This window comes from Pistacia vera, unplaced genomic scaffold, assembly GCF_008641045.1.
Source record: "Pistacia vera cultivar Batoury unplaced genomic scaffold, PisVer_v2 Contig52, whole genome shotgun sequence".
Lineage (NCBI taxonomy): Eukaryota > Viridiplantae > Streptophyta > Magnoliopsida > Sapindales > Anacardiaceae > Pistacia > Pistacia vera.
In genome coordinates, this window is record NW_022196357.1 from 720052 (window position 1) to 736687 (window position 16636).

At 33.6% G+C, this 16636-nt stretch overlaps 2 protein-coding genes and 1 pseudogene across 2 annotated transcripts; 1 reads left to right on the forward strand and 2 right to left on the reverse strand.

Annotated features, from left to right (window-relative positions):
• Window positions 1-21: 21 nt before the first annotated feature.
• Window positions 22-1997, reverse strand: LOC116106556 (pentatricopeptide repeat-containing protein At3g04760, chloroplastic-like). Its single transcript, XM_031392929.1, has 2 exons — window positions 1541-1997; window positions 22-1357 (listed from the first exon to the last, which is right to left on the reverse strand). The coding sequence occupies exons 1-2, from the start codon at window positions 1874-1876 to the stop codon at window positions 332-334; spliced, it is 1362 nt and encodes a 453-aa protein (XP_031248789.1). The 5' UTR covers window positions 1877-1997; the 3' UTR covers window positions 22-331.
• A 2793-nt stretch (window positions 1998-4790) lies between these two features.
• Window positions 4791-6760, forward strand: LOC116106552 (annotated as a pseudogene).
• Window positions 6761-9982: 3222 nt separating this feature from the next.
• On the reverse strand, window positions 9983-16280 carry LOC116106560 (protein phosphatase methylesterase 1). Its single transcript, XM_031392934.1, has 10 exons — window positions 16162-16280; window positions 15967-16046; window positions 15251-15335; window positions 15081-15161; window positions 13154-13248; window positions 13012-13062; window positions 11465-11545; window positions 10985-11057; window positions 10818-10895; window positions 9983-10297 (listed from the first exon to the last, which is right to left on the reverse strand). Exons 1-10 carry the CDS (start codon window positions 16219-16221, stop codon window positions 10253-10255), a joined length of 729 nt encoding a protein of 242 aa, XP_031248794.1. The 5' UTR covers window positions 16222-16280; the 3' UTR covers window positions 9983-10252.
• Between the last annotated feature and the right edge of the window lie 356 nt (window positions 16281-16636).

A 16636-nucleotide genomic window follows, 5' to 3' on the forward strand; every position in this document is an offset into this window, starting at 1 on the left:
TACTACAAAACTGAAGATCAAAAAAAGTTTAAGGCCAATAGATGGGGAAAATGGATTGTCATCATAATTTACAAAGGTCAAACTCAGTTTGCAACAGCAAGGGAAGTACAAAACAAAGTTTATCTTATTTTCAGCAGCCGACACCGATGCTTGATACAATTAAAAATAAAAAATAAAAAAATTCACAAGGCGGTGTTTCAGAATAATCCTCTGGCAAAAACTGCTCTTGAGCTTCATTTTAGCTGCAATGCTCCTAAAGGCTACTTTTACAGAGCTAAACTAAGAAGACGAAGAAATAACGTAATGGAATTTCATTTAAAAAAAAAAAAAATCATACAGATTCCTTAGTGGAATGTAAACTCAAACTAGAAAGCCCGCTAGCTAGAGAGCTAGCCATGTCTTCTCTATCTGCAATCTGCAGATGCTTCAATACTCTCCTATATACTGAAATGTTAGGTTTAAGACCTTTCTTAATCATTTCCAAAAGAATATTCTTAGCCATGACAGCATTTCTGTTTTTATCATGCAGGCTCGCAAGCAAACTGTACATCATGTTGCTTGAATTCTTATATTTATCAGCTGAACCAACCACATACTCATGTGCCTCCTTGTATCGCTGCAAGTTGAAATAACCCTTGATAAATGCAGCATGCGCTGCAGGCCGAGGTTGAATACCTCTCCCCACCATGTCATCGAAGAACTGAGATGCAACACTAAACTTCCCAAGTCTACAAAAGTTATGTATAAAAATTTCATAGGTTACAGCATCAGGAGGGCAGTTTTTTTCTAGCATATCTTTAAACACGTTACAAGCCCCATCATCTTCACCCTTCTTAAATAAACTACTAAAGATATAATTATAACTTTGACTGTTTGGTTCACACCCTATTTGCCTCATCTCATCAAGCAAATCTCTCACTCCTTTAAAATCACATTTCCGACACATTTGCCCAATCAAAATATTGTAGTAAGAAACTTTCTTCTCGGTGTTCGTTATCACATACCGAGCCATTTCAAAGGATCCAAGAACACTGAACCCCTCAATCAATGCACGTACACCAGAAACACGACATGAGCCCCTAACTTCATTCAACACCTTAACTACTCTCCTTATATGTTTCCTAGTTGAAGCCTTACTCGAAATCATTACCGGCAAAAACCCAAATGCCTTTTCAGTTAGACAAACTTTTTTCACATTGAACTCTTCCAAAAGAGCACGCATCTCTTCGTAATCATCCAATCGCCCACAATTATCAACAACCAAACTACAAATGTCAAAATTATCATACAACTCAGGCTGCACATGTTCAATCCACTTAAAGAAACGCAATGCACGAACTTTATCACAATTCAAAACCTGAAAAATCTCAATCAAATTAGCAGTAGACAAACTGACATTCATGGAATTCAACTTGGACTCCATTTCACTATCACTATCTCTAATCAACTGAATGATCTCAGAAACTTGCTTTGGAGTCGCATATGGCCCAAACGTATCAATACCCTCATTACAAAACTGAAAATTTCTACTATAACTTACAGTTAAAGAGGATGAAATGTGTCTACAATAACTTCGAGATGTAAACAAGCGAAGTTCCAACCTTTGACTTCTACGACCATTACAGTTCTTGAAATGTGAAGACTGAGAAGATTGAGAAAATGGATGCCGAATAGAATAAATTGAAGACGACCCAGTTGAGGAAACGAAGAGATAAGAAGGATTTGAAGTGGGTTTTAAGTGGAAGTGATTATAATTCAAGATTGGAATGGGAGAGAATGTGGGAAAAACTAGGGATTTGAGATAGTTAAGACAGAAATTAGGGTTTGAAATTGAAAAGTACCTAAGCATGTTCTTCGCGGGATTTGATAAGTCCATAGTAACACAACGATGAAGATGTGCAAAATCACATTGAATGAACTTCTTTCTCACAGCGGCAAAGAGAGGGTTTCAGATGTAAATGACTTCAATTTTTTTTCCTGTTTAGGTAATAACATGGACCTCCACCGGACGTTTGAGAAAATACAAAATGCCACCTAAGGATGAGTAAATTGACCACCTGTCCCCAGTGTTGCGTGAAATTATTTTTGTAACCTTTGAATGGCTTAAATAAAATTCATTTTAAAGGATTGTCCATGAATTGTTGCCTTCGTCGTCAACATGAATGGTGTCATCACAAGGAATACTTTGTTGGTGGATAACTTATAAGGATTGATAAAAATCTAGAGGATGGAGATTTGGACAACTAGAAATGAAATCTAGAGGATGGAGATTTGGACAACTAGAAATGTCCAATACGTACTACGCTGACATGTATCCAACAAGCGGAAATAATACGTGGAGCGTCAAGATTTTGCCGATAGAAAATTGCGCAGAAGATTTAAAAGAAATCTTGACTAATTTATCATATGTAATAAAAATATGTAAAATGTAAAACATTGTGTTAAACATGGGAAACACATGGGACCCATGTCATATTTTCTTTATGCTTTTTATTTCTTTTAAGTTACGTATTAAGTTTTGTTTAGATAAAGTCAAGTCACATGTATGTTGTGATTGACATGAGGTTTGTGTAATATTTATCTTATTCACGGATTCAAAAGATTTTGAAATCCGAACTTCTCTGTATAAGGAGAAGCTTTGTACATTTGTATTCAAAGAAAGTTAATAATATTTTCAGTTTTGAAATCAGAATAATTTGATCATTTTGATGCTAATAAAGGTGATGATGCACTTTATTACTAATTCGTTGGACAATGATATTCTATTGACCCGTCATGGTTCTTACTATGATTTCGACAAGATTATAGGTAATATCTATACCATTGTGTAGACATAAAAATTCAAGTTTGTGATATTAGCTATACTATTAAGAGTTTGTTTGACCGAGTTTATGAACATACGTTATAATCGTTTTAATTTAAGTTTATAAGCATTTGAAAATAGTTATTTTTTTTGTTAAAATATTATAAATGACTTATAAGTAGTTGAAAATTGTACTATATTATTTTATCAAATAATAAATTATACTAACTTAATTTTTTACTATAACTATCAAAATATATTTCGTCATGTTACAATATAATTTAATTTTAGAATTAAATACACAATACTTTATAGATAAATATTTATTAAAAATTTATATGAATAATTATAGAAGATTTTTGCAACGAATAGTGATAGAAGTGTGAGTTGATTGAAATATAAAGTAAGGTTTATATAGATTTTTAAATTAAATAAGGATAATGTGATAATATATTTGTCAACGTAACTTACAAGTGATGTTTATAAGAAAAAAAAAAAAAGAGTATATTCCCCAAACTTTTTTTTTTTTTTATTTTTTTTTTTTTTTTTTTTTACATATAAACTTAACTTATAAGTTCAAAAAAGTTGTAAACAAAATATCAGCTTAATTTTAAAGTTTAATTGATTTTCTCAGTTGATAAGCTCACAAACACCCCTTAAACTAGTTAGTTTAGTGATTCTATATTTTAATGATTTAATTTAAAAACTATGGATTTAAGTGTTTTTTTTTTTTTTTTTTTTTTTTTTTTAATATCTTGGTTATAAAATATGTTAGAATGTCCCTACTCTTCCCTATGCAATTGTTAGTTATTTTTTTAGCTTTCATTATAAACCCAATCTTCAAAATTAGATTATCAATGAGTATAAAAAGATTATATTTTATCTTTTGTATGAAATTGAAAAAGAATAGGTTAAAAATCTCTTCTCCTTTTTCATCCCATGACTAAATACATTTTTCTTATAATTGGTACAATAAGATTAAATTTTGACTTAAAAATATGGTTGATGGTTTACTGCAGTGTTGACTTAATATTTTTATCCCTATTCTGGATCCTATTCTCCAAATAAGTTTTGGCACACTATTCCAAATACTACCCTATTTTTTTAATTATATTTTAACCCCATAAGGTTATTAATTTCACTAAATACCCCCTGAAAAGTTTAAAAATTAACAAAAACCCCCATCACCCAACTTGTCAGATTCCGGCAACCACCGTCGGTGATAGCCGAATCTGTACAAACGCCTAACTACTCCGACCAGAAATGGCAGGAAGTTCACCGCTGTGGCTTCCTTTCCGCCAGATCTGGCCGTTACGACGGCCAAAGAAATGGCCGTCATTGACCGAAAAAGCCGGCCAAAGATGGCCCTCGTTTGCCTTTTCCGACTGTCGACGGCCATAACAGACCGTAGATCTGGCCTTTTTCGGCCAGTCCACATGTCTGGCCGGAAAAGGCCATAACGGCGTGTTACGGCACAGATCCGACCGGTCTGTGCCTAACGAAATTTTTCGGTCAGATTCCGGCGTTGGTGGCCGGAATCTGACACTGCAGGTGATGGGGGTGTTTTTGTCATTTTATATATTAGGGTCTTTAGTTAAATTAGTAAACCTAAGGGCTTTTTCACAAATTTTTAAAATTTACCTCGTAATACTCCCCTATCCAATAACCCAATACTATCCCTAAAATCCTATCCAAAATACTAAACCAAACGCACCCTTAGATATTCAACCCATTTGAGATTTTTACACCCGAACATAGTATCGGATTCCTGGCCACCTAATTCACACCGGACCCATTAGACACCTCTTCAACGCAACTTTCTATACCACTCCACCCAAACTTTTTAATACTACATATTAAAATGGATGGTTGAAATTGATGTTTCTTGTCACCACTAAAAAATCGACACGTGTAACTCCGCCCCAAAAAGAGCCATGCAGCCACGTGCTTTTCCCTCTCTGGAATATTCCACGAAACCCCGCAATTCTCAAGAAAACCAAATCAAATTACAACTTTACAACGACCCAATTGAATTCACCCACCAAAAGGTCCAAAACCCTAAAACTCTCTTTTTAAATACTCCCTCTCTCTCTAAAGTTTTCTCTTTGTAAAAACCTCTGATATGGCGTCGTTTAGCGAGGCTCCTCCCGGGGATGCGAAGGTCGGTGAGAAGATCTTCAAGACCAAGTGTGCCCAGTGCCACACTGTTGAAAAAGGCGCCGGTCACAAACAGGGTGAGTTGATTTATCATCAATTTTTATTGGTCTGATTTGATTTGATTTTGATGTGTTTGGATCTGATTTGTTTTAGATCTGAAAGTTATGGGCGGATTTGAGTATATTGATTTTGTTAGTCTTTGGTTGATTTGTTTATAGATTCGTGAAAGATTAAATTTTGTTAGGTTTTAGGGTTCAGAAAATTGATTAAAACATGTTAAGGTTTGGTGAGTTAAATTTTTTATTGACTGTGCGTGATGGAAAGGTTTAATCTTTTTTTATGTAAGCATGTGATTTGCTGATTTTTTTTTTCCCCCGAATAGATTTGTGTAAGAGTAAATTTTCCTTAGGGTCTAGCTTCAAGAAACTGATTAAAATATTTAGGATACGGTGAGTTAAATAATTGAATGTTGGTATTGGAGGATGTTTGATTTGTTGATAGATTTCGGGAAGAGTAATTTTTGCACAGGTTTTAGGGTTCAACAGACCGATTAGGGTGTGGTAGGTTGATTGAAAGTTTAACTTAAATTTTTTACATTGATTTATAGCCATCCAATGGTTTAGAAAGTTTCTGAATTCGACGTTAAAAAGCTAATAGTAATTTTGTAAGTAAGATTCTGTGTAGTTTCTTTGTTGCTGCAATCTTATTTAAACATGTTACAGTGTGATATTGTCAAGTCTTAACTTTAATTTGTAGCTCTAATTAAAAGTAATTTATGTAGCTGAGATGAAAATAAAAGGTTAAAAACTTTTTTGTGAATTGAATCAGAATAGTCAATTTCTATGTTCGTTATCATCGGTGCAGATAGAAAAGAAAAATAGATGTGTAGATTGTCTTTTTTTTTTTTTTTTTTTTTTGACGGGTGTATGGAGTATGGACATGTGGTTGTCAGAGGATTGCCGTGACTTTTCCTTAACCCAAGGGATTCTTCAATGTCCGTAGTGTGTTCAACAACATAGTTGGGAACCATAAATATGTAATTTAATTTGATGTTGAGTTGAGTGAGCTAATAGAGTCAGAAAAGTATTGAATTAGTTATTTGAGAAACTTGACATTTTAGGGTATTATAGCAATTAGAAGGTGCTTTTGTTCTGTCTAAATGGATGTCATTTGCAGGGCCCAATCTTAATGGACTGTTGGAAGGCAATCTGGTACAACACCTGGGTACTCCTACTCTGCTGCTAACAAGAACATGGCTGTGAATTGGGAGGAAAAGACATTGTACGACTACTTGCTCAACCCCAAGAAGGTATGATCCCTATATTATAAGGAAAAAAAAAAAAAAGGGCAGTTTGTGTGATCAATCCTAGACAGAATTAAAACTTCTTCTGTACCAAAGTGCTTCTTAGTATGTCATGTTGAGTTTTCTGACACTTTTGAAACCTTTATGCAGTACTTCCTGGAACAAAGATGGTTTTCCCTGGTTTGAAGAAGCCACAGGATCGTGCTGACCTCATGCATACTTGAAGCAATCCACCTCATCTTAAAACATTTGCCGATACTCTGTTTTTCCAACCATGCCATTTTGCAGTTGTTGGAGATCGTTTCGCAAAGCGGATGTAGTACTATTTTTTACCATAAATTTAATAGACCATTTAGGTCACCAGCCATGCTCTTTGTACAATGAGCATTGCTCGTCATTGCGCATTTGAGAAAAAAAAAAGGTTGCTGTCATGGCAAACATATCATTCAATTCAAATTGCTGGTTCTAATATATTTTATGAATATTTTTTTGGTGAATCTTATCTGCAAATTATTCCATTTTATTTACATTTTTTATGAAATTGCGTCACAAAGCACTTCACTATAAGTTTTATCATTCTTCATTTTTTTTTTTTTTTTTTTTACCATACATGATTGTCGTTTGCCTTGGTTATTTAGCACACATTTGTTTGGTTATACACTTATTTTTATATGCATAGGGGCTTTGGCAAGTATAGCGATTTTGAGGGATTTCCTTCTTCTGATGAAATTTTTAGTAATTTTTATGTATTTTATGGTTAACTAATAGCATGAACATATGACGAAAATTAACTTACTATCATTTTATAACATATTGGTTGGATCATATAGTCTTGCTTCATTATTCGTCGGTCGGATCATACAGATATTTCTTTAACACAATAGATGGTCAAAAAAGTTTTGTAGACTACCAAATGGTCCAAATCACAAGAGCCAATGAAATTGGATTCCCATTTGAAAATGCATGGCTGCGTTTGGTTCAAAATTTAGGGGTTTGGAGAAAAGTTTTTTGAAAAAAGTTAAAAAAAAGTTGAATTGGGCGGGTATTAGACGGTAAATTTATAAATTAATAAAATCTCCTTTATGTTTGTTTTTTTTACAAAATACCCCCTATAATAAAACATTAAAAGTTAACAAAAAACCCCTAACCCACCCTTAAACACCCCGCCGGTGACCACCACCGGAGGTGGCCGAAGTCGTCGTATGGGCGCATGACCGGTTGGATCTTGCCGGTCATGCGTCGCTATGGCCTTTTCCGGCCAGACCCACGGTGGATCTGGCCGGAAAAGGCCAGATCTACGATCAGATCTGACCGTATTTGCTCTCAACGACGGCCAACAAACGGTCGTCGTTGACCATCAACGACGACCGTTTGTTGGCCGTCGTGACTGAGTGTTACGGCAAACGGCCAGATTTTGGCCTTAGATCTGGCCTTTCCGGCCAGATCCACCATGGATCTGGCCGGAAAAGGCTAGATGGCGCACTGCCGGCCAGATTCAACCGGTTAGTGCGCCATTCTACCAGATTCGGCCATTTTCCGGTGGTGGTGGCCGGAATCTGGTAAATGTGGATTATTGGGGTGTTTTTGTAATTTAAAAAAAAATATTTAGGGGTATTAATTAAATTATCAAATTTAAGGGGTTTAAAAAAGTTGAATAATTTTGGGAGTAGTATTCCCAAAAATCTGAATTTTTGGATATTTTACTGTTTAACTTTTTTGGGAATACTAAAAGTGTATTCTCAATGTGAAACAAACGCAGCCCATAATTCTATGTATAGGCATCACTTCATTTCAATTTGAAATTTTCCTTCGAAGGTATCCACAACCACAAGGAGTTGCAATGAATAATATTTCATTCATATAGATAAAAAGTTTTCTATTGATTCTAATGTTGAGCATTTGGATAGAAAAAGAGAAAAACTGAAGATTTTAGACTGATTTTTGCTTTTAAAATCCACCCAAAACCCTTTCAATCTCTTTATTAATATTTAAGAAAGACATATATATATTACAAACCAAAAATTACTAAAAGACACATCAATCATTGTCTTTTACAAAATAACTTTTTATTTTCCTCTTCTTTACCATTTTTATCTTTTTCATTATAAAAACCCTAGATTTAGGCCGGCAAACCCACAAATAGTTGTGATGCCTTGCTGGCAGCCCAAGTGTTTGTTAGCAGGCCACAAGTGGCTGCGTCGTGGGCTTGTTCGCAACCCTGGTTTTTTAATCTACCACAATATCATGGACGCACCCTTAATCAGCACACAACTTGTTTACATATGTTCTCATTTAAGAGGAAAGCTTTTTATTTTGTGAAAGCAAAAAGAGAGAATAGTTGTTTTTGAAATTTTTATTTGTGTTTATCATTATCAACCAAAAGTTCTCATTTTCTAGGCCATAAAGTGGTTGTACATAAACTCTCTTTTATGAAAACAAAAATTCAAAATTAGCAACCGAACATGGTTTACAAGTTTCACAAGAGAAAAAACTTGAAAAAACAGAAAATAAAAATGTAAACGAACAGACCCTCAAAATAGAGACTTAACCTCTAAAAATTTGTTCATTTACATTTTTATTTTTTGTTTTCAATAATTTTTCTACTGAAAAACATGTAGACACTGTTCGGGGCTGTTTTTCAAGTTTGTTTTCATTAAAACGAGAACACATGTACAGCTTCTTAAAGCATACAAAATGAGATAGAGAGAACACTTTGTAGAAACTAACTATAAAAGACAAAATATTTCATCCCATCTTTTTTTCACCTCTCTCACTAAATAAAATCAACTCAAGAGTTCTATCTTAACATTGACAACTGGAAACCAAATATTAACATACTCTTGACAAACTCTTCAAAACAAACAATTTGAATACTGATTCAAGGATGTGTTTGTGGTGACGTTGGTAAATAAAACCATGTCTCGAAGTGGGCCAAGTTAGGCCCGCTACGCGGCCTGGCTATTGCCAGCAGGTCCCAGCAGGACCGCTTGCAACGAAGCTTCGGCCACCAGCAAGGCACTGTAAGTAGCAAGCTGTCGGATTGTTTTCTAAACCTAGGGCTTTGAAGTGTGAAGATAAAAAAAGGGGTGGGCAAGAAAAAAGAAATAGCAAAAAGCCAAAAACCCAGGATTTTAAAGCGTAAAGATAAAAAGGGAGGGAAAAAAAAAAAAAACGAGATAACAAATTGGACTTGGGCCTAGATATCTCATATACCTAAAATAAATAAAAAATAAAAAAAATATAAGATAAAAGATAAAAAGGGGGTGGAGAAGAAGGAAATAAAAAAAATTAACAAAAGTTGATAATGCTAACGTGTACTGTAATTTAACTTCATTTATATATATTTTTTTTATATAATTACTAATTTATGATAACATATTAAATTCTTAAAAAAAAAAATAGAAATACTTTTAGTAGAGGTAAAATACCATTAAATATTAGATTACCTAAAAAGCAAAACTTAGTCCAAAAAGTATTAGATTAATTAGTAATAACAAAATTAATGAATATTTACTAATTAATTAAAGTTAATGCATAATAAAAGTAATCTAAAATCATTTTCAAAAGGTTGTTTTTAAACTAATATGTCGAACACATTTTCAATTTTTTTATTTTCAACATCCTATTTTAAGACAAACGCCAAAATTTGTTTTAAAACTCTAGACACATGAATTTAAATTATTATTTTTTTATTATTTTAAATATTCTCATAAAACACAAAAACAATTCATAAACAAACAGCCCCAAAACCTCTTAAATTAAGAAAACAAAAGACAAAATCATACCAAAAGGAATACCACTAACCATATTTACTAAAGCTTTGCACATAGCACAAACTCTTTATGATCATACATAATACCACACCAGTATCACCAAAAATAAAGGGAAAAAAACACGCACACACACAAATAAGAGACGATATGTTCTTACTGAAATAGTAAAGAGATAGAGAGAGAGAGAGGATTGTCAGATCAGTATGCAGGGGGTTCTCATTGTTGCGAATGTGACTGCAATGGCCGACGGAGTCCGGGTATCTACAACACAATCAATCCCGTGACTTCATAAGAATCACAGAATAAAAATGCCCTATTCACAAGTTTAAAGAAATAAGAACCAGCTTATTGCTGAATGATTCCTAACTTGATGGATGTAAATAAGCTAAAAGAGTAATGTTACACATCTCGTCTAATATTCCAAAATTTTAATTTCAAGTGAAATGACATTCTACATGACACTATTTTGTAAATAATTAACTAATATGATAAGTGACATGGTAAGATCATGTAGGATTACATGTCATTTAGGACAGAAATTTTGAGACACTGTCAAAATCTATAATATTACTCAAATCAAAACAATAAGCACAAGACAAGATTGACCAGTATGACATTCATTACTATCGAGTATAAAATGCTATTCTAGGAATAAAATTAGATGCTTTTTGATCGATTAGGACAACAAAAGGACCAAGGATGGAACTACAGACATAAGAATCAGTTTGTGAACAAGTTCAGCGAATAAGTACAGAATTGACAACAGGATATGGATACCAACCTCAACTCCTTGGGGGCCAATTCGGTTACGAGATATAAAATTGAGTATCAGAGTTGCAAATTCCTCAGGAGAGTCTTCCTATAATAATTTGGCATATGAAAATTGCAATTGTTCAATACTAAGTTATAAATATAAAGAGCGTGTTAAGAAATATAACTGATGTGGACCTGTATAGCATGCCCAGTATGTCTCACAACTACCATCTGAAATTTTCCTTGCATTTGCCCAATTGTGAGAGATCTGTTACAGAACAGTGAGAAATTTTCTCAGGATATCAAGTTGAAGAGTTTTCATGTTTCGGCAGTAGCATGGCTTGCTGAAAACTAATCACTACCAAAGAAAGAATTTATCTTATTCTATCCAGCCAATGCCATTCCTTCGGAACTGAACAATGATGAACAAAACAAAGTGTAGAAAATTCTTCAAGCTTTAGATACTGATTGCTTAATTACCAGAGCTTTGGATTATGACATTGATCCAAAATATTGTTTGGAATAATGTGAAGCAAGTTTGGCTATGCCTTCAAAATCTTATCCATGTTTTAACATTTATTCCTCAAGAAATAGTTTTGTTATTAATAAACATGGTTTCGAATAATGATATTGATTAACTTCAAAAATGATCTATTATAACTTAATAAAGACAACCTGTCCAGTCTGTCTGTTCCTGCTAGCAGCAAGACCTTTGGGACTGGACATGACAAAAATATATCCGAAAGCCCTTCATACCTGCAAGACAATTCAAAGGTTCAATAGAAACGAATTTTCGCAAATAATTTTTACTGAAGAGAAAGATAAACATCCATTTACACACTAACATCAAAATACTGTTACTTATATTTACTAAGGCATGTATTTGGTTACCATGTGATAGAGACTTGAGAAACCAGTTGACATATACAAACAATAAAGTACTACAAGCAGTCTTAATTAGAAATAGAATTTTTTTCGCATTGAACTTTGATAAGATTGACTTTGCTGTCAATTATGATGATCAACAGTTACTCTGACTGCCAAAGCAATTTAATGCTCTGAAATTCTGAAGTGATAAATTGAACCCAAGCAAGCCTCAAAACAGAAGTTGTATTGACTACAAGAATCCATTGCTCTGTTACACCCAGTCCAAGCTTAATTGTTGCATCCTAGCACATTTCAAAGCAAATTTATAGGACTACTGGAGTTACTTGATAGCTAGTGTAAAACTATGGTAATATCCTCAGAAGGTCCACTTTGAAATTTAATCTGCCAAACTCAAATGACAGAATCTAACTAGAAGGTTGACAAAAGAAAAAAAAGTGGGTGTCTTTCCCCGTTTAACCAAAAGGAACCTTCAAAGTTAACGCTTATAAATTAATAGAAATAAACAAAGGCATGATCTTCTTTTCCCAAGGAGATGGTTGACCCTTCTCATCTCCTTAAACTACATTTCATCCTACCATCAGATATACCTTTGCAGGTGAATTTCAAATGAGAATGAAGCTTAGTAATAGTTAATATATGTTAATAGATGGAGATTCTAAACATACTTGCCTAATTGATGCCAAGTTGTTCAAATTTCATATATGCATCATATCCTCGAAAAAAAGGCAAAAAATCATTATTATGGTCATTCCACCAGTCAAGTGTATGCCACATGCCCTAAAGTCCATAAAAGTTACAGGGAAAAATTGCCAATACCCAATCGTCCCAACACAAAAGTCATCTTTATCCAAGCACCACAACCTTCTGTGCCACCAGCATTGCCCTCATCATTGTTGTACAACATTTGCTACAAGAAACGGTGATTTCTAGTTCAACGATTTAGGTGTGAGATGAAAATTTTGAACACTTTATTCATTATAAAGATATCTATGATTTGGTTTTTCAGCAGGAAATTATGAAATTTTATGAAATTACCTGCTTAGCCAATAATAAAGAACATTAAATTTTAAAGACAAGTTTTCCAAATCATTCTTACACTAGCTCAAATTATCAAAGTTTGTTTCTTAAATAAGAAAACAAAGAAAGAAAAAAAGCTCATATTATCAAATGTTCACAGAGCTTTGCCCTTCCTTTTTCCATAATTATTGTTATTGTTTCATCTTTTGCTTTTCATAATCTGTCTAAATTAAAAACTCATTATATTACCCCTCACAATCAACATTAATCCACATATCAATGATACTTTTCAGTTTGACTATAAATAACAAACATACCATCCTCTCCAATATTGTTCAGTTTCTACCAAACGTGCTCGATGGACATAACTGCAGAATAAAGTCAAAACAGCATATGTTAGCACAAGGACTTGGAAATTACACAATGACAATTTGTAGTTAGAATGACAGATGCACTTACCACTTCTTTGAATCATCATACTTTAATGTGGAAGGGATAGAAACACGGGCAGAGTCAATATTTCTCAAAGCACCTCCTTTGACACTCCATTCAATCTGTTAAATTATCAAATTAATTGAGAGAGACAAACATCAAGGGTAAGCAGAAGCTTACATTCAGAAAAAAAATTTCCAGCTTAATACTACATTAGACTTTTTGGGCCATGTCATGGTAGATTAGATTGTCTAACATGCAACTTCCATCCCAATGCCGTAGGCATCCATAGTTGCCATCAACCAGATACATTCCATTTAAGTTATTTACATCAATATGGTGATTCGTCCATAATCTCGTGGTCAGTCTTGGGTCTGTGGTCAATGTCAGCAGTTTACCAGCCAATAAGTCAACTTTTATCAGTGGTATGTCATCAAAGCTTCTTAATAACACAATGGTATTTGCATCCTTTCAGATCCTTTTAACGAGGGTGTCACTTTACGGCATATATTTCTTCACCCGCTATATTCATTATTATCAGAGTGTTCTATAAAAATAGGCCTACTATCTTCTCTATTCAACGGCAAAGGGTAATTAAAACAATCAAATCTTCATCTATTTGTTAAACTTCATTATCATCCACTGTATGCTTGTTTAATCAAACACCAGACAAAGAATATTAAGTCAACCCCTAGAATCTAACCGATTCTCAAATACTACTTGCATAATATATTGCTAAACTGCAGAAGTTTCAACCATGCTCTGGCAATATCGGATACAGTAAACGTATTGTGATCGGTATCAATAGGCATAACCCTTTCAGGATAACTAGATTACATCTATGATTTCACTATAGAATGCTTTTTTCTTTTCAAAATAAATTTCGGCGGTCTTTGTTCTTTTAATTTGTTATTACCTTTGGAGTTAAGTCATAAATAAATAAATCAGTATGTGAACAAACGATGAATGAAGCTTGTACATGCTTCTATATGCAAGCATGTGCATTCAAATATATTTAACCATGTGTAAGTTGTATTTTTTAATGAAATATAAGTTCCTAAATGATCATCCATCTTATCTAACGGTTCAAAGAGTGTAGTTCATTAAAGTCAAAAAGTAGCTTTTAACCCAACTTAGCAACTCTCTAAATCTTTGAATTAGAGCATATAAATGTTTGAAAGTTTGTGGCCGATTTTAAATAAAAAAATTTAAGTCATAGTACCTTGACCATAATCTATTATTAATATAAATAATATATTACATATTTGGAAGATATTATAGTAGATAGCATATAATGAAGGCAAGCAAGAGGTCATTGCTCATTGTGAGTTAAGTTTCGCATTTCAGTCCTAAACTTAACACATTTATTAACTGATGGCCTTTGGGCCAACTAAATAAGGGAAGATCTAATGTAAAAATTGGTGAGGACCTCTACCATATGAAATAAGTTTGATAAGAGTGGACAGCCACAAAATTTCATGCTCATTAATCCAGAGTTCTAACTTGCTCAGTTGGCTTTGATTTGAATAAATAAATAAATAATACATCAAACAAAGGAGAGGGAATAACTATTTAACAAGAGAATCAGTTTAATAAAGCATCCAGGAGTTGAATAGAATAACCAAGTCCTAGACATTTTTAAGCTCTAAATTGAATATTATTTTGTCTAAGAAAGAGTCATTCCATTTCCACTCCGTATAACAAAGATAAGGGAAAAGAAAACAATTTTCTGTCTTTAACTTAAAACAATAGAGTGGATGTTTGATAAAAGCAGGGCGTCTTTGAGCTAGGAATAAAGTAGGTTCCAATCATGGCACATGTGAATAATTCAAATACTGAAATCAAGGTCAAACACCAACCTCCACATCATATACTTTGAACTATTAAATATTTCATCAATATAGCCAATAATAAAAACGCGGGAACAACTGGGGTGTGAAGGAAATGTATATACCGCTTTTTCGATGCTTGAAAAGTGCTGCACTCTGCTTGATAGGATTTTCTGCATATGGATCAATGAAGCCATAGCTGTTCCCTGAAAAGACAATCAATATCGGTTCAAATTCCACGTTTTAGCATATAGACACAGTAAATGATGAGAATGTTGCTCCGTAGAAACCAAACCTCTACAACATCCACAACAACCAACCCAGCCAAGGTACGCAATGTTTTCTTTGCAGCAACATGCACAGCAACTGAACCTCCCATGCTGTACATTAATGACAAAATTCATATATATAGTTGGCCTTGGGGGGCAAGAGAGAGATGATGAATGCATCAAAAATGTTCTATTGACAAGAAATTAATAAACAGCTCAAGTCATCATCATCAGCCATTTTTTCTATCAGCAAACAGAACCTTGACAAAGAGTGCAGTTATACATTTTGAAAGCAAACAGATAGCATATTTTGCATTTATAAGAAAAATGATAGCAGCAGCATGGAGATTTTCCACTCATATAAGCATTTAGCAACAGAAACCTAATGATTTCAAGGTTACCACTTTGTCCAAAGGGCAGCACTTCAATTGAAAGGCTTGACAATGTTGTGTGTCAATCTGATGTATATTCTCCTCTAGGGGTTTATTTTATTTACACACTAACATAATCATTCAAATTTTACGCCAGGTAAGGACTAAAATCATTCAACAGACAAAAATAATCAGCTAGAATCTTTGACCAATAAAACATAAAATAAAGTAAAAAGGCCCTGCAATTGACAAATCCTGTTTGATTAATGCCTTTAAAAGTTTTAGCACCTTGTTTTGGCCTCCAAAAATGCATTACATGGTACCAGTGCAACAGAACTTAAAAAGGAAATAATTTATTGAAGAAGCACAACCTGTGGCCGACAAGCACAATAGCAGGAGGGGATTCTCCATACATTTCCTTTATAACAGCTAAAACGTCATTGCACATAGTCTGCACACAGACAATTACCTTTTAATTTCAAGGATGCAAAGCTAAAATAAGAAACTTTCACAACATAACAACTAAAACATCCTTATGTATTTCTTCTACTATTTATTATCTGTACCTCAACAGAGAGGTCAAGATCGTTTTCCGAGGACGATTTTCCATGTCCTCTCAGGTCCATAGCAACTACCCGAGCTTTCTCCTTAATTTTACCAGCTGATAAAGTAAATGAAAGTCTGCCAAAATGAGTTCAGTTAATCAGACAAAACAATAACGCAAAATGTGATTTGGTCTCTACAAATACAAAGAGTTAAAAAAAAAAAAAAAAAAAAAAAGCATTTAAAGTTCTTGAGGAGTATTTAATCGATTGTATACAAAAGAGTGAATTTACATCAAACTGAAAAATATCCAAATATTAGAGGATTTGTTCATATTCATTGATAATCTAAGACAACTACACTTGAAATTTAATCTGCCAAACTCAAATGACAGAACTAACTAGAAGGTTGACAAAAGAAAAAAAAATGGGTGTCTTTCCCCGTTTAACCAAAAGGAACCTTCAAAGTTAACGCTTATAAATTAATAGAAATAACAAA